At 38.0% G+C, this 27,460-nt stretch overlaps 1 protein-coding gene across 1 annotated transcript; it reads left to right on the forward strand.

The window, feature by feature from the left end:
- Positions 1 to 134: 134 nt before the first annotated feature.
- Positions 135 to 16,854, forward strand: LOC116253296 (probable LRR receptor-like serine/threonine-protein kinase PAM74). Its single transcript, XM_031628059.1, has 19 exons — positions 135 to 721; positions 2,017 to 2,555; positions 2,622 to 2,708; positions 2,818 to 2,953; positions 3,048 to 3,119; positions 4,392 to 4,638; positions 4,748 to 4,901; positions 5,860 to 5,916; positions 6,015 to 6,204; positions 6,689 to 6,821; positions 7,777 to 8,054; positions 11,301 to 11,453; positions 12,598 to 12,770; positions 12,857 to 13,086; positions 13,182 to 13,308; positions 13,996 to 14,058; positions 14,160 to 14,349; positions 15,176 to 15,308; positions 16,510 to 16,854. The coding sequence occupies exons 1-19, from the start codon at positions 135 to 137 to the stop codon at positions 16,780 to 16,782; spliced, it is 3,822 nt and encodes a 1,273-aa protein (XP_031483919.1). The 3' UTR covers positions 16,783 to 16,854.
- Positions 16,855 to 27,460: the final 10,606 nt, after the last annotated feature.

Here is a 27,460-nt window from a genome sequence, read left to right on the forward strand (position 1 = left end):
TTGGTAAAGATTGTGTCGTCTGAACTGAACGGAAACTAATATTTAAGTGCTCAATCCGAATCTAGATCCGTTGAAATCGAATCTGTCGAGTCCCAAACCCACCCGGAAGTTCCTGGATCGATTGTCCAGACTAGATGTTCCTGGATTGTCTAATAACTCTACCAACGAAATCTGCAGGGTTCATAAGCATCGATTGCGGCAGCAAGGAAGAAAGCTACGTATACTCTGGCAATGGACTCACATACACGTCTGATTCCAACCTCATGAAATCTGGGGAGGTGAAGGCTGTCCCATCTAGTTACGTCGTTGATGGATACGAGAAGTACCTGTGGCATCTTCGGACGTTTCCAAAAGGAAAGAGAAACTGTTACACGCTTCAGCCGGTGAATCCTGGGTCCAAGTATCTGGTTCGGGCCACATTCTTATATGGCAACTTCGATGGATTGAATTCGTTCCCTCAGTTTGATTTGTACCTGGAGAGCACGTTTGTGCAGACGGTCAATTCTTCGGTTTCAACGTCGTGGAGCTACGAATTCATAGTGCAGGCAAGAAGGAGCTACCTGACGCTTTGCCTGTGCAAGACAACGGAGCGTGACCCTTTCATATCAGTCATTGAGCTTCGCCCCATGCCCGATGCCATTTATCCTGTTGTTAATGCTACACTGGCTCTCAACATGCAGTCCAGAAAAAATTATGGTACACGGGATAGCACGGTCCGCAGGTTCGTAGCTCTGCAAAAATGGGTTTAACTTTCGGGTGAATTTAGTTGCGTCTGCTGGCATCTACTTTTTGCTGGCATCTACTTTTTCCAGAATTACAAAAGCATTAAGAGCTGTAGTGTCGTAAGAATCACAAATTGAACCCAGTCGACAAAAAAAAATTTATTATAAATATTTTTCATAAAAATTCAGAATTAATTAAATATAAAAAACCATAAAGAAATAAATGCACATGTGGCAAGTGAGTAACATAGGATTGGCTGGTGAATAGCCACCGTTACTTCAACTCAGATCAGGCTGTTCAGCTCCGTTCTTAAGATTCATGAGAACTGCTAATATAAAGTTGTAGTAAAAGAGTGGAAGTCTCGAACATTACCCCTGAGTTAAAGGGACTAGTTTCGGCCATAATTTGAAATATGATCTTTGGCAACCATCAGATGAGGGTTCTCACCACTATCATTTTCACTTTTAGGATGAAAAAAAAAAGTAATCTGAGTTCATGAACTCTCACGGAGCCATATTTTCTCACTATATATATATATATATATAGATATATATATATTATATGTAAAATTCTTCCTTCCATGGATAATCTTGATCATGAAATTTGGTAGTCCTTACCATTAGCTTCCAGTTCTTTTGCTTAATTTCGTCCTAATGCATATGTGTGTGGCACCTTGTTAAATCATGAACTGGCCGGATCAGGATATGAGATGATATGAGGAATGTAGTGTATAAGTGAAGCAAAATGAAGATGGAAGACAGATATCGGAGTACCTCGACAGCGTCTCTATTACATGCAGAGTACTTAAGTGGTTATTATCTTTATTTTCAGTTGACTGATTTCAAACTTACTCTTGCCGCTCAATTAATCCACTCTTCCCGTATAGCTAGAGAAATAGAAGTGTTGGACGAAAAGGTAGTACCAAGAGACAGCCTGAGAAAAGGTTAACTCTGGTATTTCCAGGAAGTACTCAGATGGCCTCTACGATCTCAAAGTCTCAAATAACTTTTCGTTGCTTACAGCAGAGTTTTTCCCAAGGTTCCAATCACTGAAAACAGACGAAAACAGAGGTGTTGAGCACGAGACTAGACTATACGGGACAGTAACTAGCACTACCCAGAGTTTCATGAAACATTGCTTCTTCTTGCATAATGTGGTCAATATTTTCTAATTAGTGTAAAGTTTACATCCTTGGTGAAATGTAACGGAACGGATGCACTTTTATTTTCCTAATTATTTCGATATGGTAGATTTCCCTGCTGGATGCCTATAACTGATATTTTCTTTGAGCAGTGTACTCATGAGCATCTCATTTAGCCATATGCGCATGTCTGCCTCTGAACTGTATGGTTTTGCAAGCAGGTACCCGGATGATGCCCTTGACCGCTTTTGGTTCTCCTCAAAGACCCCGACTTTGGACTCCCTTAGCACCACGCTCAGTGTTTCGTCAACCTCTAGCGAATACGCGCCACCATCGGTCGTGATGGAAACTGCTGCCGTCAGTTCAAACGCCAGCAGCGGAATGATTTCCAGCTCAAACATCCAGCAGGATGACTACTTGTTCATGTGCATACATTTCGCAGAACTAAAAAAACTGGAGCCCAACGAAACCAGAGAATTTAATATCACATTGGATTCTAAATTATTGCGCAATGACTACCGTCCTCTATACCAAGCTGCCACCACCGTATGTTCCGATGGCATCTACACCTCGCAGAACAATGTGGTGGAGTATACTCCAACCGAACGATCTACGCTTTCCCCGATCTTAAACGCCAAGGAAGTTTATAGTGTTGTGCAGTTGTCCGATTCCGCAACCAATGATGGAGATGGTCAGTGGAGATTTTCCTACGAATGCAATTAGGTCCACTGTTTTTTTTTTTTTTTTCCTTTTCCAGAGTGCAAGAACGGGAGAACAGCTTCCGGGTTCAAGTTTTTTGCATTAGCACACAGTACTTCTGTAATATTGCCTGCCTTATGTGCAGGTAATATTAAATGGGGCTATTAAGAGGAAATTAAACTCGAAAGGAAACCGAAAACTAAAGGTTTACGCGCAGTGTTTCTACTAAAACTTTACGACTTTTGTTTATGCAGGCAGCTCTCTTGTGGATATTAGGGACAGGTATCAGATCACTAAGGCCTGGACTGGGGATCCTTGTCTACCTCTGAACTACACGTGGGAAGGCTTGGTTTGCAGCAATGATACATTGTCCCCAAGGGTTATCTCATTGTAAGTGCGCCTGCACTTAAAGTGCAATCACAATAATGCAAAAAGCCTTTGCTTGTTTGACAAGGTGCTCAGGTGGGTTGTGCAACTTCTGCAGGGATTTATCGAACAGTGGATTAAGTGGTGAAATCCCCTCCAGTTTAGCAAACCTTTCTGCCATCGTTACTTTGTGAGTAAAGCAAGTGTGCTGCAGATATTTTAGATAGTTCCACATCTCTAACTGCAAAAACTTGGTTGTTTTACTTTTAGAAATTTGTCAGGCAACAATCTAACAGGCAATGTACCCGACTTTCTTGCTTATTTGCCGCAGTTGTGGACGTTGTAAGTATTCCCTTTTTCTACTCCCCTTGTTCTCCTCACATGTATATGTTCACATAGTCCAACCGGCAGTAATTCATCTGTGTTGCCACCATTGTATAAAGGGATTTATCAGACAATGATCTCAGTGGTTGCATGCCTGCTGATCTTCTCCGCAAGCAGAAAAGAGGAAGCCTCATGCTCAGGTCGTTCTTTTCTGTAACTTGCAAACATATGGTTATTGCTGTGACAGATATTTGCATTTTAGTTTCCATTGTACATGAAGTTAATTTGGCATAACTGGTTATTCAATTCTTTAAATCAATTACCTTACTTGGGATTTTTCAAGAAACCTATTATCAGCCAAAAAAGAGAGGGAGGGCGAGAGAGATTGAGTACATGTGCAATAGTACTAAACAGAGTGGCATTATAATAAACCGACGCTCTACCATTTAAATATTGCAGAAAAGATCAAGACATTACACTTTCGACGTCAATATTTTAGGCGTGCATGGTCAATCTTCTAGCTAAAAAGGTTTGATATCTATTCAGAACTTAAAAAGCCACTTTTAGATGAGTATGTCTGAACACAAATATAAGATATCATTAGGGATCAGGTGCAGCAGTCTAGAGACTAAGTTACAGATCTTAAAATAAGTACAAAACAGAACTGATCTAAGAACATATTTTCAGGTTCATAAAGATGATAATTATTACGCCTGGACAGTTTAAATGAAGTTAGGGTAAATGACTCGCTAATATCCAGTTATTCAAATCCTAATTGCACAAAATCCAGTTCTAACATGGGTACTTTCTTCTACTAGTGCTTATGTTGTTTTGGTGCTTCAACTTGATAAACATTGCTTGCTAGTGAATGAAGTCGACCTCTTTTGCTAGTTAATTTGAACCACTTAACTGCAGTGTTTCGGGAAACAAGAAGCTGATCAGCTCTTCGAGTTCTTGTAATCCCCCTCCAAACATCTTAAGGAAACGTATCATCATAGGAATAACTGTCTCAGTTGCTCTACTGTTACTGCTAGCCATCTCAATCATTGTTATGAAGATGAAGAAAGGAAGCACCGTACTTCGTAAGTGCGTCAAATTTCTTTCATTTGTCCAATTGTGATCGTAGTACACTTTGCAGCCTTCAGGATTTCAAGTTTTTTTCAGGTGAAAATCCATTAGTCCACAGTGGAGGAGCAGAAGACAAGGCTATTGGTTGTCAAGCCTTCACTTACTCAGAAGTTGTCAAGGTCACCAACAATTTTAAACAGAAAATCGGGGAAGGAGGGTTTGGCCCCGTATACGCAGGCCGCTTACATGGGCAAGACGTAGCTGTCAAAATCCTTTCTCACAGATCCAAGCAAGGCTCAAAGGAGTTCTACACTGAGGTATCGTCACCGTTATATCGCCTAAATCTATACTTGTTTCATTTGAGTCGTTTTCATCGAGTGGATCGCATCAAGCAGGTTTTTTTTTTTTCCCTTCTTTTGTGAATAGGTTGCTTTGCTCTCAAGGGTTCACCACAGAAATCTTGTGTCATTCATTGGATATTGTGATGAAGCTGAGAAGATGATTTTAATCTATGAGTACCTTCCGCGAGGAAATCTTCATCAAGCTCTGTCAGGTAAGAAATTCATGGACCTTGATCTGCGTTATTTTGTTTATTTGCTGCACATTTATTTATTTTTCCCTTTTATTATATCGTATATTTGCCATGCGCTTAATTAATTTCCTTGAAGTTATAAAATATTACAAATCATGAAAATCTTGTTATTGACCTTGCTGCTATATATTTGCTTCCTAGCATTTGGTTCTTCATTCTCCGTTCCAGTTTAAAAATAGCTTACAGATAGGCTACGACAATTGGTTTTTGGCAGCGTTTAAAAATGTTTCTACGAAAGGAATTGGTGGAGCTGCTGAATCGACCCGTGAATAAACTGATTCACCGATTTAGCTGAATCGGTCCGTTCGTGAATCGACAAAAAAATTTAAAATCTTTTTGTGGGAATGTAAATGAAAACAATATGAAAATTAATTTGAAATATGACAAGTAAAATATCTTTAAAAATACTGTAAGAACTGACCTGAGGCACTTTTGAATTGGCCAATTAATCAAATTGGTTTGCCATCGATCTGTTCAGATTTGAATTGGGGATTCTTCTTTTACAAGACATTTTGGAAGACGACACGTCATTGTGAACTTGGATTTACAGAAGAGGCATGGTGACCTTTGCTTTTTTTTTCCTCTTTCGCTTTTTTATTCCCCCTCGCTACTCTTCTCTACAACTTCTTTTTTTGGATATTCTAGGCCTCTATTCACTGCATATAAAATTTATTTAAACTGGTAATGCATTTGGAAAAATATTGACTGCAAGCGACGGACGGACAGGGTATAAAATGCATGGTAAGTTTTAATTGCACGAAAATACCACCACGAGCTGTATGCACAAAATGTCTTTCGTCATTTTCCGCAAGATTGGAAATATCTTGTTTTTGATTGAAATTGAAAATTTTAATATATGACTATAATTCCTTCCCAATATGTAGGTAGTTTAGCACCATGACGTATAAGATTTTACATACTAACAACATTTTCATGCCAGGACAAGCGGAATTTGATTTGAATTGGTCTCAAAGACTTCAAATAGCACTGAATGCTGCACAAGGTTTCTCTTTCTTTTTCTCTCTCTCTCTGTGTGTGTATGTGTGTCTGTGTGTGTGACACACATAATTGGGTGAAAAATATTGACTTTATGTGAAACAGGATTAGAATACTTACACTCAGGGTGCAAGCCTGCCATCATTCACAGAGATGTGAAGAGCACCAACATCCTCCTAAATGACAAGTTTGACGCCAAAATTGCAGATTTTGGCTTGTCAAAATCTGGGATGCCTGATGGTGTTAGCCATGTATCAACTGCTGTTGCGGGCACCCCTGGTTACCTGGATCCAGAGTGAGTCCTTTATGTATAATACGCAAACCTCCAAAAAAATTGAGAAACATGAAATTAATTTTGGATACTTCTCCAAGTCAAACTACAGTTTTGCATGCACAGAGATGCCCGATTTTTTCATCTTAAAATTTTTAACCTCCTGTTTGTTCAACGGATTAATACTGATTAGTTGATCTTGCAACTTCTGATCTAATTAGGTTTACACTTTCCTCATAACTCTCCCCTCTTTTCTTTCAGTTTCGTGAAAGATTGGACATCGTTGAAATTTTCTTCTTCGTCGCTTTTTTAGTTTTCTTCATCTGTCGAATTTCGTCAATTGACCCTTCTCGCGTGCCACATCTTGTCTTTCCTTGTTATATTATGCAGGTTTCTTTAGGGGATAAGAATTTCTCATAGTGTTTTCTCTTATTTATCAGCTATCTGACGATAAAGTAATGCCTGATTCTCTTTCATTTGCCACTCAAGTTTTAAAGGTTTGTCGCAGATATTCCTCAACTTGCCGGCTAAATGAGAAAAGTGATGTATACAGCTTTGGAGTTGTGCTCCTAGAGCTTATTTCTGGAAAGCTACATGTTATGGATGAACCATCGGCACAAAAAATCCATATTGTTGAGTGGGTATGATTTTTAAACAAACGCCATAGTGCAACATTATTTTATTTGGTTACAGTACATTTAGTTACTGCGACCAAATTATTGTTGGTGTGTATGATCTTAACAAAATATTACAGAACATTGTTTTATCTGCATTACAATGTCATTTGTCAGGTGTTTCTTTTCCTATAATGCCGAAAACACTCTATAGGTCTGAACTCTTGAGGTTTGTCGTCAAAGCGTTTTTTTGTTGTAATATGGAATTTTTATGTTTTTCTGAAATATGAAATCTTTGAATATTGACCCCGTGGAATTGTTCTGCTATATTAGATGCTTGAATGTTATTCAAAGAAAGAACAGTAGTATTACGCTGTTGATTTGGATGACAAAAATATCACACTACACAATTCATCAGTTGCTTTTCACCATTTAGCGTGTCATGAATGACACAGTGCATGGGTCTTTGGTTGCAATATTGCTTCCATATGTTGCTCCAGATGTAGTATATTTAAGATCTGATTTGTTCAGCTCTCTTTTCGTCATTTGTTTGTTTGTTTGTTTCTTTTTTGAATTAATGCTTAAGTTTGTTTCAGCATGCTTCCTTGAATAATTACAATCTGCTGCTCCTTTTTGGATGCAACGTTCCTTGGAATATTGATCTCTATATGGTTAAAGTATGTCATTCTTATATGAACTTAAAGCCTCTAACAGTTAAGACACACAATACCCTTACAGGCTACACTTTTGTCGAACCGCATATGGTCCGCATAATTAAAGTTACTCTCTCTTGAGAGAATTTACATTCACAAATTGTTTTGGATTTCTTATTTTCCTAAATGTTGTTGGATTCAAGTTCAGTATTGTTCGTCCATAGTTTGTTCACCTGTTCAACTTTTTACTGGAAATGATCATGGATCTCGCGTTCACTCATGATGCTATGAGCAGGCATTGGATTGATTCACTTTGATTATGTATGCAGGTAAAACCGAACCTTTTTAGAGGCAATCATGCGAATATTGCAGATCCAAGACTCTGTGGGAGTTACGATGTCGATTCGTTATGGAGGGTAGTGGACTTGGCATTGCAGTGCACTAGAGATAAGGGAATCAACAGGCCGAATATGAGTTGCGTAGTAGCGGAGTTAAAAGAAGCCATTATGTTGTGTGGAGCAAGGTCGATCCAACACGAACCAGAAGAGTGCAACTCGTCCTACAGTTCCAACTCTGCGCCCATGGTGCCTCTGTCTCCAACTACACGGTAAAATTTAACCCGTCACCGATATCTCTTGGCTGCTATTTGCTACCAGAATCGTCGTTTCCATAGGACCTCTTTGGTTTGTTTGGGTGGTACTCAGACCGTCTCCTGCAAAATAAGTGTATTTTATTCTTTTGTAATTGTACTCTCCAGAACAGAGAGCAAAGGGTTGGTTTTGGTATGGTGTTCGATTCAAAATCGATGTCTCGTAGACGCTTGGGTCGTTATAATAAGCATTTTGATTTGCATTGTGATTTGATGTGCTGGCTTTGTCTGATGTAAATGTAGCATTCACATGCAACGTTGACCATTGGAATTAGATTGAGTTTTGATAAATCAGAATGGGTTCGGATCTCTCGACTAATTTGAAGCCCCTTTTCTTTTGTAGTTGACCTAATTCAATGTGTTTGCTGGACTCATTGCAGTTCAATCCCTCTTATTCTGTTGGAATAAACAAATTGGGTGCTGTGTGATTTGATAATAAGGCGGAATGCACAATTATTTTTTTTCAACTGTCTTCCATATCGATGTGAGTGGTTACACTTACACAAGTTGTTGGATTTGATCTCATATGCATGGGCACCAGGTTGTCTCCATTCCAACTGCATTGGAGAATCGCTCCTACAAAACCATAGCATGTCCAATTTAAATCTACACCTTGAGATCCAATGGTAGGAAAAGGGTACAAATAACGCTCTTTTCAGTTTTCTCCCTGCACCACCATCAAGGTTTGGATGACATCGCCAGCCGGTTTTGAGGACCAAAACAGCATTCCAGAATCCTGTTGGGATAAGAAAGCCAGCTCTGGTTTTCATGTTCAAATCAATAACAGAGAGAGAGAGAGAGAGATTAGTAAAAAACCGATAAAAACCAGACTCTTTGATTTTGATTTTTAAAATTGTGTTTTTTTTTTGCAATTTAAACTTATTGATATGATCTTACCCCGGATGGGTTGAGGCAAAACATATAGTAAATTGATCATTTATTAGATTTGAATGGTGTTTTTATAATAAGAAAAAATGAATGGCCCACATGATATGATAATAAAAAAGTTAACATTTCTCATTAAAACAAGTTGAATCAAAGCATGTTTAAAATAGTCTTTATAAATATATTAAGATGTTTATATTTTATTCAAAATAGTTTTTTCACCTATGGAGTAAGTTTAATTTCAATAATAGTTTCACATTGTTGAAAATAAGATTTTTTTTTTTTGCTGAGAGACGATTATTGCAAAAATTTAGTCTGTTTCAAATACATAATAAACTGATTGATTAAGGATAACTTATACAAAAATAAGTAAATGATTGGGGACACTAACATATAAATAAACAAAATTGTTGGGGCCAAAACAATAGTTAAATAAATGGATTTTGGGAGACGCAACTGCCCGCACTAAATCCACATGTAGCATCGCCCCTGGATTTCGTCCGTCCATCTCTCACACGCACATTTAATGGTGGATACCAACCTTCATTAACTCTAACTTTATTTAACAACAATAAAAATAAAAATTGACGGGACATTGTATTCTTTAGTCCTACCAAATTGATGTCACCTCCGGCGACCCGTACGATCGAAATGAACTAGTTTTGAAAGGCCCGGACAACCTCACCCCCAGCGTCGTTGTATCGGAACGAACTTTTTTTTTGTGTGTGTAAAAATACATGTCAATACATTTTGCATGGTACATGTTCCGGTAGACGAAAGCCTCACAGTTAGCTTCAGGTATAAAATTTCTATTGGAAAAGTACAAGGTTGATAACATATATGTATACGTTAAGGCCAAAAACTTATAGTTAACCCATGGATCATAGGTCATGGGTCAGCATAGATTGAACTAAACTCACAACACATTCATCAAGTGCAGCAGTATCAAAATCTTCTGGCTGAAGAGTGCTAATTCAAAAAAAAAAAAAAAAAAAGGATTGAACCCTTCAAAGACATAGCAAAATAATTGATGGGAACCTTTAAATAATTGAGTAGTATATACTAAATAAAACTAATATGTAAAACTGTGCGGGCAACTTCCCAGACAAAAACCACATGCTTCGCCCCTCGATTTGGTTTGGCGCTCTCATTCATCAACCTCTGACATGCACATTTAATTTAATGGTGCATACCAACATCTGATTAACTCTCACTCGTCAAAACTAAGCGGATATTCGTTTTATCCCTACCAATACATGTAACACAGATGTTCCACGACCACGAAAAAATCACTGCTCACAGCTCCAGAGCAGACACGAACATCTGTCTTCAACTTAGCCAACCTCATAGCTTATATCTCGTTCTCTGCATGACATTAACGGCCTGCTCACTTGAAGAGCCAGTCTGAGATCCACCAGGTTGATTTTTCTCACGTTTATATCTAGCCTTCTTGATTTACATATTGTTATTGGTAATAATAGGAACCAAGCAGCTAAGCCATTATGGCAAAGAAATAATATTGATGAATCTCAGTAACTAAAGTTTCTTACGTGCTTTTCTTTTTTACCAGAAAACTCTGTGTATCCGTAGACCATTTTCAAATATATTAAAACGAACAGTCAAAGTAATGGGATAGCCCCTAGACCCGGCCCACTGGTTTAAGCGCTCTGTTCGAGCTTAAAATTCAGTCCGCTGGCTTTGGGCTATCTAAACATGTATTCTCCGAATTAAATAGTTCTTTCATACTAGTTATTGCTTGAGGTGACAAGATCAATAGGTAGGGATAAAAGCACTTTCTCCCTAATTTCTATTACAGATTAAAGTTGTTGATGTTTAATACCTATTGATTTGCGTTACAGAGGCGCCGATGGATGGGAGTGATTTTATGTCGTTCAACGAACTCATTCATTGCTTTTTGTTTTCCAGAACCGCCAATTTCGTACCACTGAAAGGAATATATATATATATAGTAAGAAGAGAAGGCAAGCAGCTCAGATTGCCTATAAATTAATCATGAGGGATGACTTATGATCGCAGTCCATCCTTTTGGAGCGTCCTTAATAACAATTGGTTGATGACGCAACTTTTTAACAGCCGCTGTGAGTCTCACCGTGCCACCCTTCAGTCCAAACAGCGCTTGGCTTTCATTTTGGAAAAAACAAAGACGCGAAAAAGATAAGATTGACTGACTTGATTATTCTCTGGTTTTCATAATTCTTTTTTTGCTGTCATGTTTGCTGGCGTGAGAGAATTCCCTAGACAATTTCAACGGGGCGCGGAGGAAGCATAAGTTGCCATCATTCTCCTCTGATTCCATCTGTTGTCTCCTTTGCTTCCATCTGTTGTATGTGAAACCTCCTTTCTGATCAGAAGCAGTGGGGAAGATGGGAACTCTGCAGACATTGACCTTAGGATGCTTGTTGTGGGAAATCGTAGCACTCCATATCTCTCTGGCCTTAGGGCAGTCCTCAGGTACTGTATCTTGAAACCCTCAAAATTGAATACTCCTTCATATTGTTGCAGTGCAGTACTCTGCCACTCCATGTCTAGGTTCCTGCTAGAACCAAGAAAGACATATTCTCTCTCTCTCTCTCTCTCTCTCACACACACACACACACACACACACACACACACACACACACACAAATATTCTTGTATTAATTAGTCATATATTACAAATATCGTCGACAGGCTTTAAAAGACCACATCTTTCTCGGGTGTTCTTCAGTAAAGCTGAAAATTTAAGGAAAATCTTGAGAAAAAAGCCTCAAACATGAGGAAAAAGTACAATAACTGTAAAACTGACGAGAAAATATAAACATAACTTGATAAAACGATGTTTTAGTAACAACAGAAATGAAGATAAATAATTTAACTTAAAGTTCTAAACTTCAAAGCAAAAATAACGAAACAAAATGTGAAAAAATGAGGAACATTCATGTTTCCATTTTGCAGTTAATTAGGCATAATTGATTGTCCAATTCTCCCAATCAATTATCTGTTTCACATTGTTTTCAGGAAGCCAATCAGCCAAAAACAAGAGGGAGAGAGAGAGTGGACAATAAAAACGAATAGAGTCACATCAGAATAGAACCGATGCGATCATTTTCATTGTGCCACTATGTACACTTCAGAAGTCTATATTTTATTTTGATTGTTCCAATATCTACACTTCAGAAAATATTTTAGCTGTGGTCCAGTTTCCAGCCATACAAATGCGATCTCCACAATTGGAAATTTAGAAATCCTCCCTTAGATGAGTCCGTTTGAACACGTAAAATAGGATCACATAGTTATCAGGAGCAGCAGTCCAGAATTTCTTATGGTTGCCAAAATATATAATCGTAACTAAGTATAATAAACAAGCGATTTAAGAATATGTTTTTTAGGTTCTTAAACATGATAATTACGCCAGGACAGTTGAAAACACACGAATATCCAGTTTCTCCAATCCAGTTGTTCTTCATTTTTAGTGCATCGATTTACTTAAGATTGTTAGCTGGTGAATGAAGTCGATCTCTTCTAATTGTTTGAACCATTAAACATAAATACGGTCCTATATATTGCTATCTTATTCTCTTTACTACTTTGTTCTGCATCCTCTTATTGACTACAGCATTTCGGGGAACAAGGAGCTCTGCTCGTCGGGTGTGTGTGATGTTCCTCCAGGACCCAAACCGAAGCCCAGTAAAGGTATCGTTATTGGAGTAAGTGTTTCAGCAGGTTTGCTGTTTCTCATGGTAGCCTCTGCAACCATTGTTATAAAGACGAAGAAAAGAAACCCACCTCGTAAGTGCGTTAATTTTCTTTCTTACGCTTCCTATTGTGATCTCACGCTGTAAAACTTCCATGACTTTTCAAGTCCTTAATTTCAGGTGGAAATCCATCTTCAGACTGCAGTGAAGAAGCAATATTAGAGATGTCTCCTGGGAGATGCCAAGCTTTTACTTTCAAAGAAATTGAAAAGATCACCGACAATTTTAGACAAAAGATCGGCAAAGGAGGTTTTGGTCCTGTATACCTTGGACGTTTAAAGGGGCAAAAGGTGGCTGTCAAAGTTTCTTCTGATGAATCCAAACAAGGCTTCAAAGAGTTCAATAATGAGGTGAACGTTATGGTTACATCCTCTAAATTCATGTTTGGCCTTTCTGTGGCTTTGCTTTGTCATCAAGTGAGTAACCTCAGCACTTCCTTTTAAAGGTTGAATTGCTCTCAAGAGCTCACCACAAACATGTTGTGTCATTTTTGGGATATTGTCATGACGCTAAACGCATGATTTTAATCTATGAGTACCTTTCAAGGGGAAGTCTCGAGGATGCACTATCAGGTAAGAAATTCAGGCATCTTAATCTGTGTTCTTTTGGTTATTACCGCACATTTATTTTCTTCCTTCCTGTTTAAATTGTTTACAACTGCCTTGCATCAAGGATTTCAAATAAATAATAGAAAGCACAAACTCACCGCAAAGAGAAAAGGAAACGAACTGTGTTTTCTTTCATCTGCCCTAAACAACTGTACAATAAAATAACATCTATAAAGCAAGTCATCCTTGGACCTTGATCCTTGATCTGCTTATTACTGCATGCCGATTCCAACTCGCCACTCTATCCTACCACCTAATAACGGAGGTATAAATAATGAGGGAAAGTATTTTACACGGATTTCGGAAGATGATAGATTGCGATTGTTTTGAACTAGGCCGATATTTTTGCCCCAAAAAAAAGGGGCAGAAAAAGAAAGTATGAAGCATTGGGAAATGTTTTAACGCAAAAATCTAGTTAAACGTACGAGCACATATATGGGGAAATATTGACTGCAAGCATGGGACAGGATGGAGCAAGATTAGTTTTGCACAAAAATAAGACCACAAATGATGCATACAAACTATGTTTAATCACATCCAGAAGATTGGAATTACTTTCTTTCACTTGACAATCTGTAAAGCTTAATAGATTACCATAATCCTCCAACATGATGAGTAGTAAGTTATGACAAACTGAAAATCTCCTGTCAGGAAAAGCGCGAGTTAATTTGGATTGGAATCAAAGACTTCAAATAGCATTGGATGCTGCCCAAGGTCTCTCTCTCTCTCTCTCTCTCCCCTTCCTGTGTGTCTCACGCAGACATATGTACACATGATAGATATATATATTGATTGATTCAAGGATTTATGAACAGGATTGGACTACCTACACTCAGGGTGCAAGCCTGCCATCATTCACAGGGATGTGAAGAGCGCCAACATTCTCCTAAATGACAAGCTTGAAGCCAAAATTGCAGATTTTGGCCTGTCAAAACCTGTGGCGTCTGAGGGTGTTACCCATGTAACAACTGCTATTAGGGGCACCCCGGGTTATTGGGATCCAGAGTGAGTTATCTCTACTTTTAATCCCAGCTTTTGCATGGACGGAGATGATATTATATTATATATTAGTCCTTTTTTTTTAATGAAAAAAAATTACAAAGACCGCTTAACTTTTGTGCAGATAACAAATCAAGACTCAACTTTTAAGGATCAACAAATAAACACTCAAACTTTTCAGTGGAACAATTAAAGTGGAGGGATAGTCAACAAAATTATCCATCTTGATCAAAATTATTTCCAAAGAAAATAAAGCAATAGAAGAAGATCAATTTTGACCAAAAGGTGTAATTGTGTAAGTTATTGCTCCACTCTAACCTTTTCCATGCGGAGGCAGTTCACTGAATTCCTCCCAAAATTTCACCCTTATTTGTTTATCTTCAAATTAAAGTTAAAAAATAATTTGTCATTGGTCTTCATTTGCTCTTTTGCAATTTTTTCTTATTTTTCGTCCAAATACGTAATCTTGGTTGTTGAATAAATTAATACTGAGAAAGAGACCTTGCAACTTCTGACGAGTTGAACTTTTCTTCAGAACTTTCCTTTGCATATTTGCTCTCAATTAATTTGATGAAACAATGGGCACGGACAAACCATTTTTTTCTCTAGTTTTTCCCTTTCTTCGCATCTGTTTGCAGGTGAACTGGTCACTCTCCTGAACACGTCTACGTAGAGTGGAGGTTTCCTTGTTCTTTTATTTAAGCTTCTGGTGGGATAAGATTAATTGTCATTGGTTGTCTCATAATTATTTTATAAACTGTCGTGCGATGATCATAATGAAATGCCCTGATTAATGTCTTTTATCTGCCACTCAAATTTATGGTTGCCACAGATACTGCGGAACCTGCTGCCTAAACGAGAAAAGTGATGTATACAGTTTCGGAATTGTGCTCCTGGAACTCGTTTCTGGAAAACGACATCTTATTGACGTACCTTCAGGCGAAAAAATTAATATTGCTCACTGGGTACGACGTCAACATAAATTATTTTATTTTGTTATATATAGTACGTTTAGTTGCTGAATCAAATATTGATGGTTGCGTAAGAGCTTAACCAGATATTGTGGAACAATTTTTTTGTCTGCAGATTCTGCACTGCAATATCATGATCTATTCCCACTATAATGGTGGAACACTATAGGTCCGAATAATGTGAAATGTCTATTCAATGTTTTCAGCAATATGCAACACGAAATGTTTGAATATCGGCTCATGGATCTGTTACCGTCACATTAGATGCAGCTTCATATTAGTTAATGAGAGAACGGTAGAACTGTGTCATTGATTTGGATGACAAAAGATCATAAAATAAATGTGTCATTGCTGAACTTGCTCTACTGTGATATTTCACAAGAGAAATTAGCGAGAATATTTTCCTTTTCCGGACGACCTTCAGAACTTAGGTCCATTTTTTGCCCCAGTGATTTTATGAGCAAGAGAAGAACATTGTGTTTGCCAGAATTAATTCCTTGTTTTTTTTGTCTTTTCCAATTATTCATCATCTGCTTTTCGCTCTCCCATTTCATATTGTGTTTGTGAATGGTGCAGTGGCTTTTAGGTTCTCAGTTTCTTGTCTGCACATTGCTTGTTATTTCTACATGTAGCATATGTAAGAATGGTACATTTTTCTGTTTTTTCTTTTGTGTTTACATTTTCGTTAGCTTTTTTGTGCTTTCTTGTTTTAATTACAATCTGCTGCTCTTAAAATTGGATACATGATTCCTCGGTCCATCGCTCTATCTCCTCAAAGTAGCACAGTGTTAAGTATCAGACCTTCAGTAGTTTGAATATTGGAATGCTACATTTCTTGGCACAAAACCCCTAATAACTAAGACACATAAGAACAACCCCTAACAACTAAAACACATAAGAACGTCGCAGGCTAGATTATTTTAGAGCTGCATATAAATGGGTGGCCTAATTAATGAACTGCATTTTTGAGAGAAGTAACACTCAAAATATGTTGTGTGTTCAGTTCCAGTATGAATCCACCTTTAACTAGTGGATGCAATACTTTCTGGTCTCTTATCTTCCTCTTGTCAACATTCATTTCCAATATTTCCATGCAATTTCTGAAATTGATCATGAATTGGTACTATATAGTGCATAATTCTTTGAGCAAGGACTGGATTGATTCGTCGGACATGCCTCTGATTTGTACATGCAGGTACGACAAAGCGTTTTAGAAGGCAAACATGCAAACATTGCGGACCCAACACTTTGTGGGAGATATGAGGTCGATTCATTACGGAGGGTAGTGGACTTGGCACTGCACTGCACTAGCGATAAGGGAATCAACAGGCCAAAGATGTGCGACGTAGTAACTGAACTAAAAGAAGCCATTAGGTTGTGTGGAGGAAAGCAGATCCAACAGGAATCAGGAAAGGGCAGCTCTTCCCACAATACTGACTCCGACTCTGCTTTCATAGTGCCTCGGTAAAATTTAGCCCATCAACTGGATTTTCTTTGTTAATGCTTCCCACCAGGGTGATTGTTTGCAAATAAATGCGCAAGCTTGTTGTCTCGTTTCCTTGTAGAACTTGATTTCATTGTTTCGATCCAAAACGATTTCTTACTTAGACATCTTGGTCATCGTTACAGTAAAAGCATTATGAACTTTGGATTGGATTTGATGAGCTGGCTTTGGTTCTGATCTGTATCAAATCTGATGTAAACTAACGTAGCTTTCTTTTATATGTAAGATATAAAATTGAAAGAAATTGGGTTCAAGGTTGATAAATTAAAACGGCATCGAATCTGGATTGAATCTGCTTCAAATGTGACGTTTACATGTAAAGCCCATGCCTTTTTTTTTTTTTTGGGACACTTCGAATCAAGTATGTTTGTGGAACCCCTCCTGATCCAATGGCTGGTCCAAAAGAAATACAAAATTCAAAATTGACCGGATGTATCGTATATGAAATCAAATGCAGGAATGACTTAGTCAAAGTCGAAAAAGATATTTTTATCGTAGCAGAGCTCACATTTCCCAACTGTTCCATATTTAGTAATCTCCCACCGTACACATTGGTGTTTAACATCTTAAAACAATTATTTTATAAGGACTCAAAAAATTGCAACTCGAAGCAATTTGATGATAATTTAGATTGTGACTTTTGGTGGATGAAAACTCTTCAGTCTTTGATAATCACTTGGCAGCAGATGCTCCTTGCAGCTAGCCCAAAACTTTGTTTATGTTGTAAAATCAATAATATGTATGCAATATTTTTTTTCTTAATATTTGTTACGAATTGCAGATGAACAACAATCAGATTGATGTATGGGGCATGTGCAAGCACATGCTCCACGGGCCATATACTTGTGAATTCGAAGCGGATTCTACCTCAGAATGCGTCGAATTTTAATATTAACTTCTTTCCTGAATGCCCGGCTGGAACCAATGAGCACGTAAAAATAAAAATATATTTCCAGTGTGTGTAACGAGAAAAAATGGTCGTGTTAGTGGAAGGTTCGAAGCACAGCTGTTTCAGTCGTGTGCATAAAAGTAAAAGATAGGAGTAAAAAGGCAATATTCGGTATTTGATTGGAGCATGTGGAGCTCCTTTCTTCTCGCATTTACATATGGAGATTTTGATTTATATGTTATTGGTAATAATAGGAACTAAAACCATAATCTCAAATAGATGGAGATAATTAAAAATGCACAAAATGCGACTAATGTGCATAGCAAATGGGAATTCGCGAAAAATTTGACAAATATGAATAACAAATTATCCTCAACAAGAGAAAAAAAAATATAAAATGAAATACATTTGATTGAAAAGGTAATTTTGTATATTAAAACATCCAATTTTCCACCCACAAGCAGCTCTTTGAGAATTTTTTTTTTATTCTTTTTTGTAAGTTAGGCGCGTGGTTGTTGATTCTTGAAAATCAAGCGGGTTTTCCTTGTTTTGGTTGTTGATTCTTGAAAATCAAGCGGGTTTTCCTTTTTTTTTTTCTAAATTTAATTTCGGAAAGCAAGAAGAGAAGGCAGGAAAGTAACTTGTCTGGGCAGAAATGACTTCATCAGTTGCCCATAAAATCAGGGATGGACTAAAAAAAGAAGAAATTCACAGTCCATTTATTGTGTTGGGGGAAAAGATATTAAACATTATAAAGACCTCTAGGTTGACCGTAGTACCTTCATGGAGGCTCTGTTAAAAAGCAAATACGTTAATATCTCGCTTCCTTACGTTGCTTATCACACACAAAAAAAAAGAACTTCACATGGTTAAACTTTCAAACACATTTTCCTTGCTTATAAATTTATAATCAGCAGAATATTTTCCTCAGATTCAAAATAGGTGAAAATCGGACACAAATACAGTCATTGTCATTGAGCTTTAGAATAGATTATACATAAGAAACCGTCAGGTACGCTACAAATTTGTACTCGACAAAGAAAAACTTGCTCCAACAACATTTAAAACTTTAAAGCAAATGATTCTTGTTCATGGCTCAGTTCTGATCAATATCTGATTTTGAAATCATAAGGTTGTCCCTATGTATGTCTGATTTTGAAATCATGCAGACATGCAGCTAAAGAGTAGGCATAAGTGTAATTTGGGTAGACATAATTTACCTTTTTTGTGGATGAACTGTAAAAGAAAAAATTATAAAAAAATGACTATAGATCAAAAGATGTAATAAATAGCGTCTTGATTATTGTTTACATTTTGATACTTGTCAACACTTAGTGATCAAAAGATGTAATATGTAGCACCGCACGTCGAGTCTGTCCGGCCGTGCCAAATTGGCCAGTTGGCCTAAATAATGGGATATTAATGAATCTGATTCATAGTCAAAATTTTTTTTTTTTAATTCTGTCCTTAGGTGGCATGTGTACGTATATGACAACCGGCTTACAGCAAGAACAAGGCTTTTGGGTTTAGCAATTTAAGTGAAATTTCACCTGCTCTTGCCCAACAAACACGGGAGAAAGCTTGCGGTGGGTGAATCTTATTTTCCTAGATAACCATGACTCTTCTTGCACCTAAAAAACATCCTTGCCAAGTGTTTTAGGGTGCACACGAGCTGAGTTGAGTTGAGATCTTAACTGAAGCAGCTCAAACTCGACTTCAATTAAAAATCTCAAGCTCCAGCTCCATAGAATCTGTTGGAGCTCAACTCGATGGTACAGTGTAGAGCTCGAACTTGAGCTCGACTTGCTTAACTAGTTTAATTTGTTCTATTAACTTAACCTGTCTCTTTTCCTTTAACTCATTTAACTAGTTTCTTTTAACTAATTCAACAATGAACCACCGTCTCACAAAATTTTTTGACTTGTTTTACATTTTGAGCATAAATTTAAACTTTTGTTTGAAGTCCAGTCGCGCTTTTACGAACGAAAGTCCAGTCGCGCTTTTACGAACGAGTTCCAGTCGAGCTTGAATCTCAAATCATTATACAGCCTTAAAAGCGTCCAACGGAAAGGGTTTTTGTTCTTCTTGTTCTTCCACTTTCCTTTTTTTTCAGCTTTACCGGGAAGAACGAACGGCACATCTGCTCCGAAACTCATAGGAGTGGGACGGGTTATTATTGCCATATTGAATTTGAACTCTGACAACGTGGTAAACAACTTAACCAACCAGTGCAAACTATATCTAGGTTTTGTTCATTTACCAGATCTTAATAAATAAATCCAAATCCGGAATCCCTATACACAGTAAGCAAAAATTTTAGGGTTCCACTTTCACCGAAAACGAGGCATGCTTGTATAACTCAGCGTCGAGCCAAATGACCGCAATACTACAATTTAGAATCAAGAAACTATACCAATTTTTTCCACCAGCTACCTGGGTTTCTTGACTGCAGAGTTCCGCTATAAGGAAAGAGTTAAAAAGTTAAAAAGTAAAAATGTATCAAATGTGAAAAGGCTGGAGAACATGAATATAAAATTGGAGTTAATAAAGTTTTGTAACCATCGTCGTGGTTGACGAAGCCGTTGCTCCCACTCGGTGTCCACAGATATCAATCCGGCGAAGAAAGCCCTGATATAGAACCGAGTAGCAAGCACACTAGCCGTCACCATTGGTCCCAAAGATATCACGGGCAGATTGCCGCATGCAGCACAACGAACAAGGCAGTCATTTACAGGGGCACAGAAAGCGATATGTATATCTCCATGTTGACGATTCCATAGCCTGAATTGGCAAACCAAATTCAAGAGGGAGATGAAGGAGGATAGACAGAACATCTTACCATGTCGACAACATCCAAATTTTTGAAGGGCAGTGTCGAACTATTTTTGGATCAGAGATTGTTTTGGTTGCAGATCAAAATATTAGAACGTGAAAATTATTAGGAGGCCGAAAAAGATGTCGAGTACCCGGTTGATCCGCACAGTCATGTGCACAATCATCCTCATCCTTCAACTCACTAGCCACATATGGCAGCCATTCAATGTTTTTTTTTTTATTATTAATATTTTCAAATATTTATTCTGTTACATACCCAATATCCCTTTCTGTGAATTACTTACTGCTTCTACTAACTAATTCTTTTTTCCTCCTTCATAGGTCACTTATTTCCGTTTTTTTTTTTTTAAAGAAAAAGCTCTTTGAGAATCTACTCGTTAAAGTTGAGCAGTTTTTTGAACTTTTTCCTAAATCCAATCTTATCGAGTAGGAAAAGAAACCAGCAATTTAAAGACGCTGGGAAATGCTGTAACTGTTGTGGTTATTGCCAAACGGCCTCTTTGGAATGTTCTTAATAAGGTTAAGCGCCTTGCACTGGCCATTTCTTCCGCATGGCGACTCACCCTCTTGAATCCACGCAATGTAGGTTTTGGATTCTTTTAAAAAAAGAAAGAAGCTGAAAAGAATAAGATTTGACTTAATTTTTCGCCTCGTCAGGTCTTGCTAATTTATTGTCATGGTTTCTGTCAAGCTCTTCAATCCGCACATTCAAAATGCAAAAACAGCGAATGGAATAAGATTGACTTAATTTTGCTCCTAGTTTAGTCCGTCTGATTGATTGTTGTGATGTTCACTGACGTAAGAGATTGGCAAGACAATTTCAAAGGGGGATGGGACGACCCTCGAAAAGGGAAAGCTGCACGAACTATAAATATAAGTTGCCATTCTCGGTTCTCCTTCATTCATTTCCGTTGTATGTATGTGAGACATCGGATTCTGAATAAGATGTTGAGCACTCTGCGCGCTCTGATCTTCGGCTCCTTGTTGTGGGAAATATTTCTCCATCTCTCCCTTGCCTTAAAGCAGCCCTCAGGTAAGAAAACTAAAAGATCCTTCTTCATTATCATATTGTTGCTGCAGTCTGGCTATCCACGCCTAGGGTTCTGCTAGAACCAAGATCGGCAGAGACTCTTTCTCTCTCAGACACCGATTTTTAAAGATTTACTTGAAAATTCTGAAGTCGTATGAAAATAATTTTATTTAAAGGCTAAAATTAAATTTTGGTTTTAGCCGCATTCAAGCATATCAGAAAGTATTATTTCACAATCTTCATGCTGTACGACTATGAATTTTTTCAAAATTTTTATAAGGCCAAAACAGTTTTTGTTTCCCCTCTGGGTTTAAGGTTTTTGGGATTCTCTACTCAACCAAATCCCAATTGAATTTTATAACTTAGCACATACATTGATTTGCGTGAGAAGACCTTCGCCTAGATCTTATAATGTCACTTGCGGAGGGCTAAAATAAACGGATCTAGGATTGCCGTTCTTATACAGCCTAGCTAACTTGTTACATTGCTGCATCCTATTTTTGGTGGCAAGAGTTGCTATATCATGTCCTGTTTATGATTCTGTTGCTTTCTTACTATTTTTTTGTGGGAATAGCAAACTTGTTAGGTTGATGCATCTTATGTTCATTTCCCTGTTGGTGTAGTGTAAATTTGAATCCAGGACAGTAAAACTTGTTAAAATATGTGTATCATTTAAAGCTTAAAATCAAATGATCCGAAACCATAAAGGTGCCATTCTATGTACCTGAATTTGAAAGCATGCACCACTGCACAATGGCTTACCATTCACCAGCACAGACCTGGGCATAGACACAATATGCATATTTAGGGGCAGAACCAGAATTTTTTTTAGGGGCAAACCAAACGGTTTATCGAACTTATCGGGTATGGCTAAACTAAATCTAAATATAAAAAATACATTACCCAACCAAAAATTTTTAATTTTTGTAATGTAATTGGTTGTGACCATTTAAACTTAAATATAAAAGAATATAGAGGCTCAACCTCCAGCAGAATCTTTCGGAAAGACCGAAAGACTTAAAGTTACACCTAAACTGGTGTACTAAACCTCCAGAACGGCCGAAACCCTCCTAAACAAATTTTATATTTGTTTGTTGTTTATTCGTTTTGTATGAAATTATTGAGGTCTGACATCCATCATTATCATTGTATGTTTCATAGATATTGATTTTATGTCGTTTCCCTGGTTCATTCCCTTTCTTTCCCGAGCACCACCTCTTTCATATTTATCTTTGAAAGATTTTGACCAATAAATTAACCAACTTTTAGAGATTTTGAAGAGAAGACAAGGTAGTGCTTGCAGTTAACTGCTAAGGCATAGATGATTTTTGTCAATTGCCTTGTCACCGTATTTTTGGTTTTTGAATTTTCATTTTGTCGGCTCTTTCTCTTTCTCTCCTCTTATTGGCACATATGAAACTTCCAACAAGCACTGCCAGTCTGCCCCACGCCGTGAGCAAAATGCCCAACAAACAGTGGACCGGGAAGTTCCGACCTAATTCGTTAATGGCCAAGAGAGAGAGAGAAACACCGCCAGAACAGTAGAACGGGAGAGGGAGACAATGTTCGGACAGGAGAATGGAAGGGCGAGGGCATGTTCATTTTCAAAGAATAATAAGCAAAGGCATTTTGGTCCAATCAATGACCATTTAACGTTTTCTGTCAAGAAGAACAAGAAGCGGTCCATTGAGAATTAGTTTGTTAACCAGGCAGCGATTTGTACTTTTTTTTCAAACATTGAGCATTATCTCATGAACCTTTCAATCCTTGAGCGGTGTCTTTTGAAACTTTTTTTCTAACTTGACTCATGAGATTTGTGTCTTGCTTCCATTAGAAAACTTAGTAATATTGAACTCATTTTTAAGATTTTAATGCATCCGGTTCTCATCGTTTGTGAAGTCCAATTTAAAAAGCGGAAGAAACAATACCCAAAAGTGCTCATGACGTATGAACCGTCCGAACAACACAGATGGGTTGGTTTTCACAATTTGGCAGCAGTCTGGTAAAAAATCTATCGGGCAAATGCAGCTTTTTATATATCAAGTGTGGAAGATGGGTGAAAGCTTCCCACCCACCTATTATATATATATATATATATATATATATATATATATATATATATATATATATATATATATATAATTCGTACACTCTAAACACTTAATATGTTAAAACGGATACTAATCCCACCCATCAAACCTTATTCTTTTACAAACTAAAAATTGGTCAGTTATAATAAGGTGATGGAGTATTTTTGTCAGCTTCCCACCCACTAATACTTGACCACAATAAATATAACCAAGGACCGTGCACCAGATCGAAATAAGTCGATATCGAAGGACCATTTTCCTGAATATCGTGGCAATCATCCCTTAAAATTCAGGAAAAGAGGAGAAGGGTGCTTTATTATTATGGAACAAGTACCGTCGGAAAAGTCATTGACAACTGCAAAAGTGGAATGGATTGCAACTCACTCTGTTATATGGATCACCATTGTAAATGCTACTCACTTTCCATCTCCGGCATCACCGAATTGTTAAGGATAATTATGCTAAGAATTATCCTTCAACCGTTGTCAATGAGACCCCAGCTTACGTTCAACAGCCAGCTTCTCCAATGCGCAATCACAGGGATACTAAATCTGCAGTTACATGAATATCCTCCATTTACTATTTTATATTGTATATGGCAAGTGTATCTTAGCTATAACGTCTCTGGAAATGTAACGTTAACATGTGTCAATATAAATAGACACTCACCCCACACGTCAAGTGTGTGACAGTGAGGCTTTTTTCCATCTTTGCCTTTATCCTAATATGGTATCAGAGCCATATCTCTAAAGAGTGCTTGCCTTTATTCCTCGTTTTCATTTTCTGCAATTTTCATTTGCTTTCGTCCGATTTATACCTAAATTTGTCATATTGCTGTGAACGCCCCAATCCTTGCGGAGTTGTCAAATATCTCTAAACAGGAGAAACACCTACTGTTCACGACGACAAAAACTACCGGCGTCATCGAATCCTGCCACTGCAACCGTCGAGCAAGAGTTCATCAATTTCCAGGCGTCTGGAGATTGTTCCTGCAAAAATTTCAGATCCTTTGGAGATTTCTTGAGGAAGCGCTCAATTTTTTTTAAGGTCTGCATGTAACCTGACCTTCTGTTCTACTCTGTTTTTTTTGTTTTACTGTGAACTGTCCACAGTAACAAAACTGGCCGGCGTCGGCGTTATCAAATCTTGGCTTTGCAACTGTCGAGCAGGAGTTCATAAGATTTCCAGGTGTTTGGAAATTGTTCATAGAAATTTTTAGAATTTTTGGAGATTTCTCCAAGAATTGTTTGATTTCTGAAGTATCGCCTAGTTCTGCCCTGTTTTTTTTTCTAACCTGCTACCATCACCACCGTCTACGGGTGCTTCATCAAAACATCATTCTTTTGTTTTGGGATTTCCTACTTCTGTCCCAACCATCATCTGCAGGAACAGAGTTGCGACACCAGCAGTGACACCAGTAGTTGTCCTTCCGCTGAAAACCAATCGCTCTATTTTTGGTTTTGTTACTCATCCATGGCATCTCTTGCTGCTGCACAATGGAACGCTGCATCCAGCTTGGTCTCTATCAAGCTAAACAAAGACAACTATCTTTTTTGGAAAGGTCAGATCCAAACTGTAATGCGCTCCCAAGGACTCATGAAATATGTAGATGGGTCAATGTCTGCCCCATCAGAATACATTGAAACAGCCAACAACAGGATTGAAGCAAATCCCGCATATGAAACCTGGCATCGCTCAGATCAGCTAGCCTTGAGCTGGATCATGGCAACGGTTTCCGAACAAGTCCTTGGACAAATTCTCCACGTCGAAACAGCCCACGAAGCTTGGGTCGAATTGGAAAGGTCCTATGGTACGCACACTCCTCTCCGTATCATGATGCTCAAGAAGGAATTGAACTTTATAAAAAACGATGGTGGGGACATGGTTTCTTACTTAGACCGTGTGAAATCTCTTGCCAATACTCTCGCGGCTGCTGGACATCCAATATCAACACCAGATTTAGTTCAAATTACATTGAATGGGCTTCCCGAAGAGTATGAAAGCTTAGTCACTTCTGTTACTACCAGTACCACCATTGAAAACCTCACTTTCAATGGTCTATATGATTTGCTGCTGAACCAAGAAAAGAGAATTCAGATTCTCAAGTCAAAAAGGTCTGTATCCTATACATCCGAAAATACACAAGTTGCCTTTATGACTTACAGGGGACGAGGTAGAGCTAATTATCGTGGAAGAAGAGGAGGTCGCTTTCCATATCAAGGACGACAAAATAATTATAATCTTTTCAACGCTGATCCAAACAACAATGGAGGTCAAAACAAAGCAAAATCAATTGTCGAATGTCAATACTGTGGGAGAAAAGGACACACTGCAAAACATTGTTGGGACATTCCTAAAGCATTTTCTGCCATGACACTTGAAGAAGCCAAAGACGAAGCATGGTACCCAGACACTGGAGCCACAAATCATGTGACTATGGATGACTCTCAGATGACCGACAAACAAACCTACCAGGGTGGCGAAGGTATAATCGTAGGCAATGGTTCCTCTATTCCAATTTCTTATGTTGGGAATATGGTCATACAATCTAATGGTCGCAATTTTAATCTTTGTCGAGTTCTTCATGCACCCCAGATTACAAAAAATTTACTGTCTGTAAGTCAATTCACTTTACAGAACAATTGTTCTTTTGAGTTCACTCCCTTTGGATTCTATGTGAAGGATCTTCAAACAGGCGAAGTACTGGCACAGGGGTCGAGAACACGGGCAGGATTGTATGAGATCAGGCCATCAAACAAGCAAGTACTACTGGCAGACAAAAGTCACCGACCTGCGTCGTTTGATATATGGCACCAACGCTTGGGACACACAAATAAAAGGTCGATCGGAATTCTCCGTTCCAAAGGTTTTATTCAGTTTTCAAATAAAGAAGATGGAATCTGTGAAGGATGTCTTATTGGAAAAGCTCACAAATTGCCATTCAAATCAGCCTTGCACAAGTCGACTCGTCCTCTAGAGCTCCTCCATGTTGATGTCTGGGGTCCATCTCCATGTGAGTCAAGGGAAAATTTCAATTATTATATGCTTTTGGTAGATGACTACTCTCGTTTTGTTTGGTTATTTCCTCTCAAGTATAAGTCGGATGTGTTCAAACGATTTGTTGATTTCAAATCTATTGTTGAAAATCAGTTACAAGAGAAAATTAAAATTCTCCAATCAGATAATGGAGGAGAATTTACCAGCACTCAATTCGAAAGTTTTCTGGTCGATCATGGTATTTTCCATCGTTTTTCCTGCCCGTACACACCAGAACAAAATGGCTTAGTTGAAAGGAAACATAGGCATGTTGTGGAAATGGGACTTTGCATGCTTCACTGGTCTAAAATGCCATATCATTTTTGGGTTGATGCTTTTCGAACAGCAGTTTTCATCATAAATCGCTTACCCAGAAAACATGGCAGCCAACAAACGCCATATGAAATCTTATTCAAACATAGACCAGACTACTCTCTCTTCCGAATCTTTGGTTCTACATGTTATCCTGTGTTAACAGATTACAATAGACACAAGTTAGATCCCAAGACTAAAGCATGTGTTCTTATTGGATATGGTGTCAAGCATAAGGGGTATATGTGTTTTGATCCAAAAGAAAAGAAGACTTATATCAGTCGACATGTTTTCTTTGATGAAAACAAATTTGGATTCCAAGGACTAGAAACTGCTAGCAGTCATAACCCTGCTGATATTAATCTGTGGCGACTTTCTCTGATCAACCTAAGCCACCACCATCCTCACCTCCCACCTACCATCAACCAAGGTCCAAATCACCTTACTTCT

Source organism: Nymphaea colorata, chromosome 4 (assembly GCF_008831285.2).
Source record: "Nymphaea colorata isolate Beijing-Zhang1983 chromosome 4, ASM883128v2, whole genome shotgun sequence".
Lineage (NCBI taxonomy): Eukaryota > Viridiplantae > Streptophyta > Magnoliopsida > Nymphaeales > Nymphaeaceae > Nymphaea > Nymphaea colorata.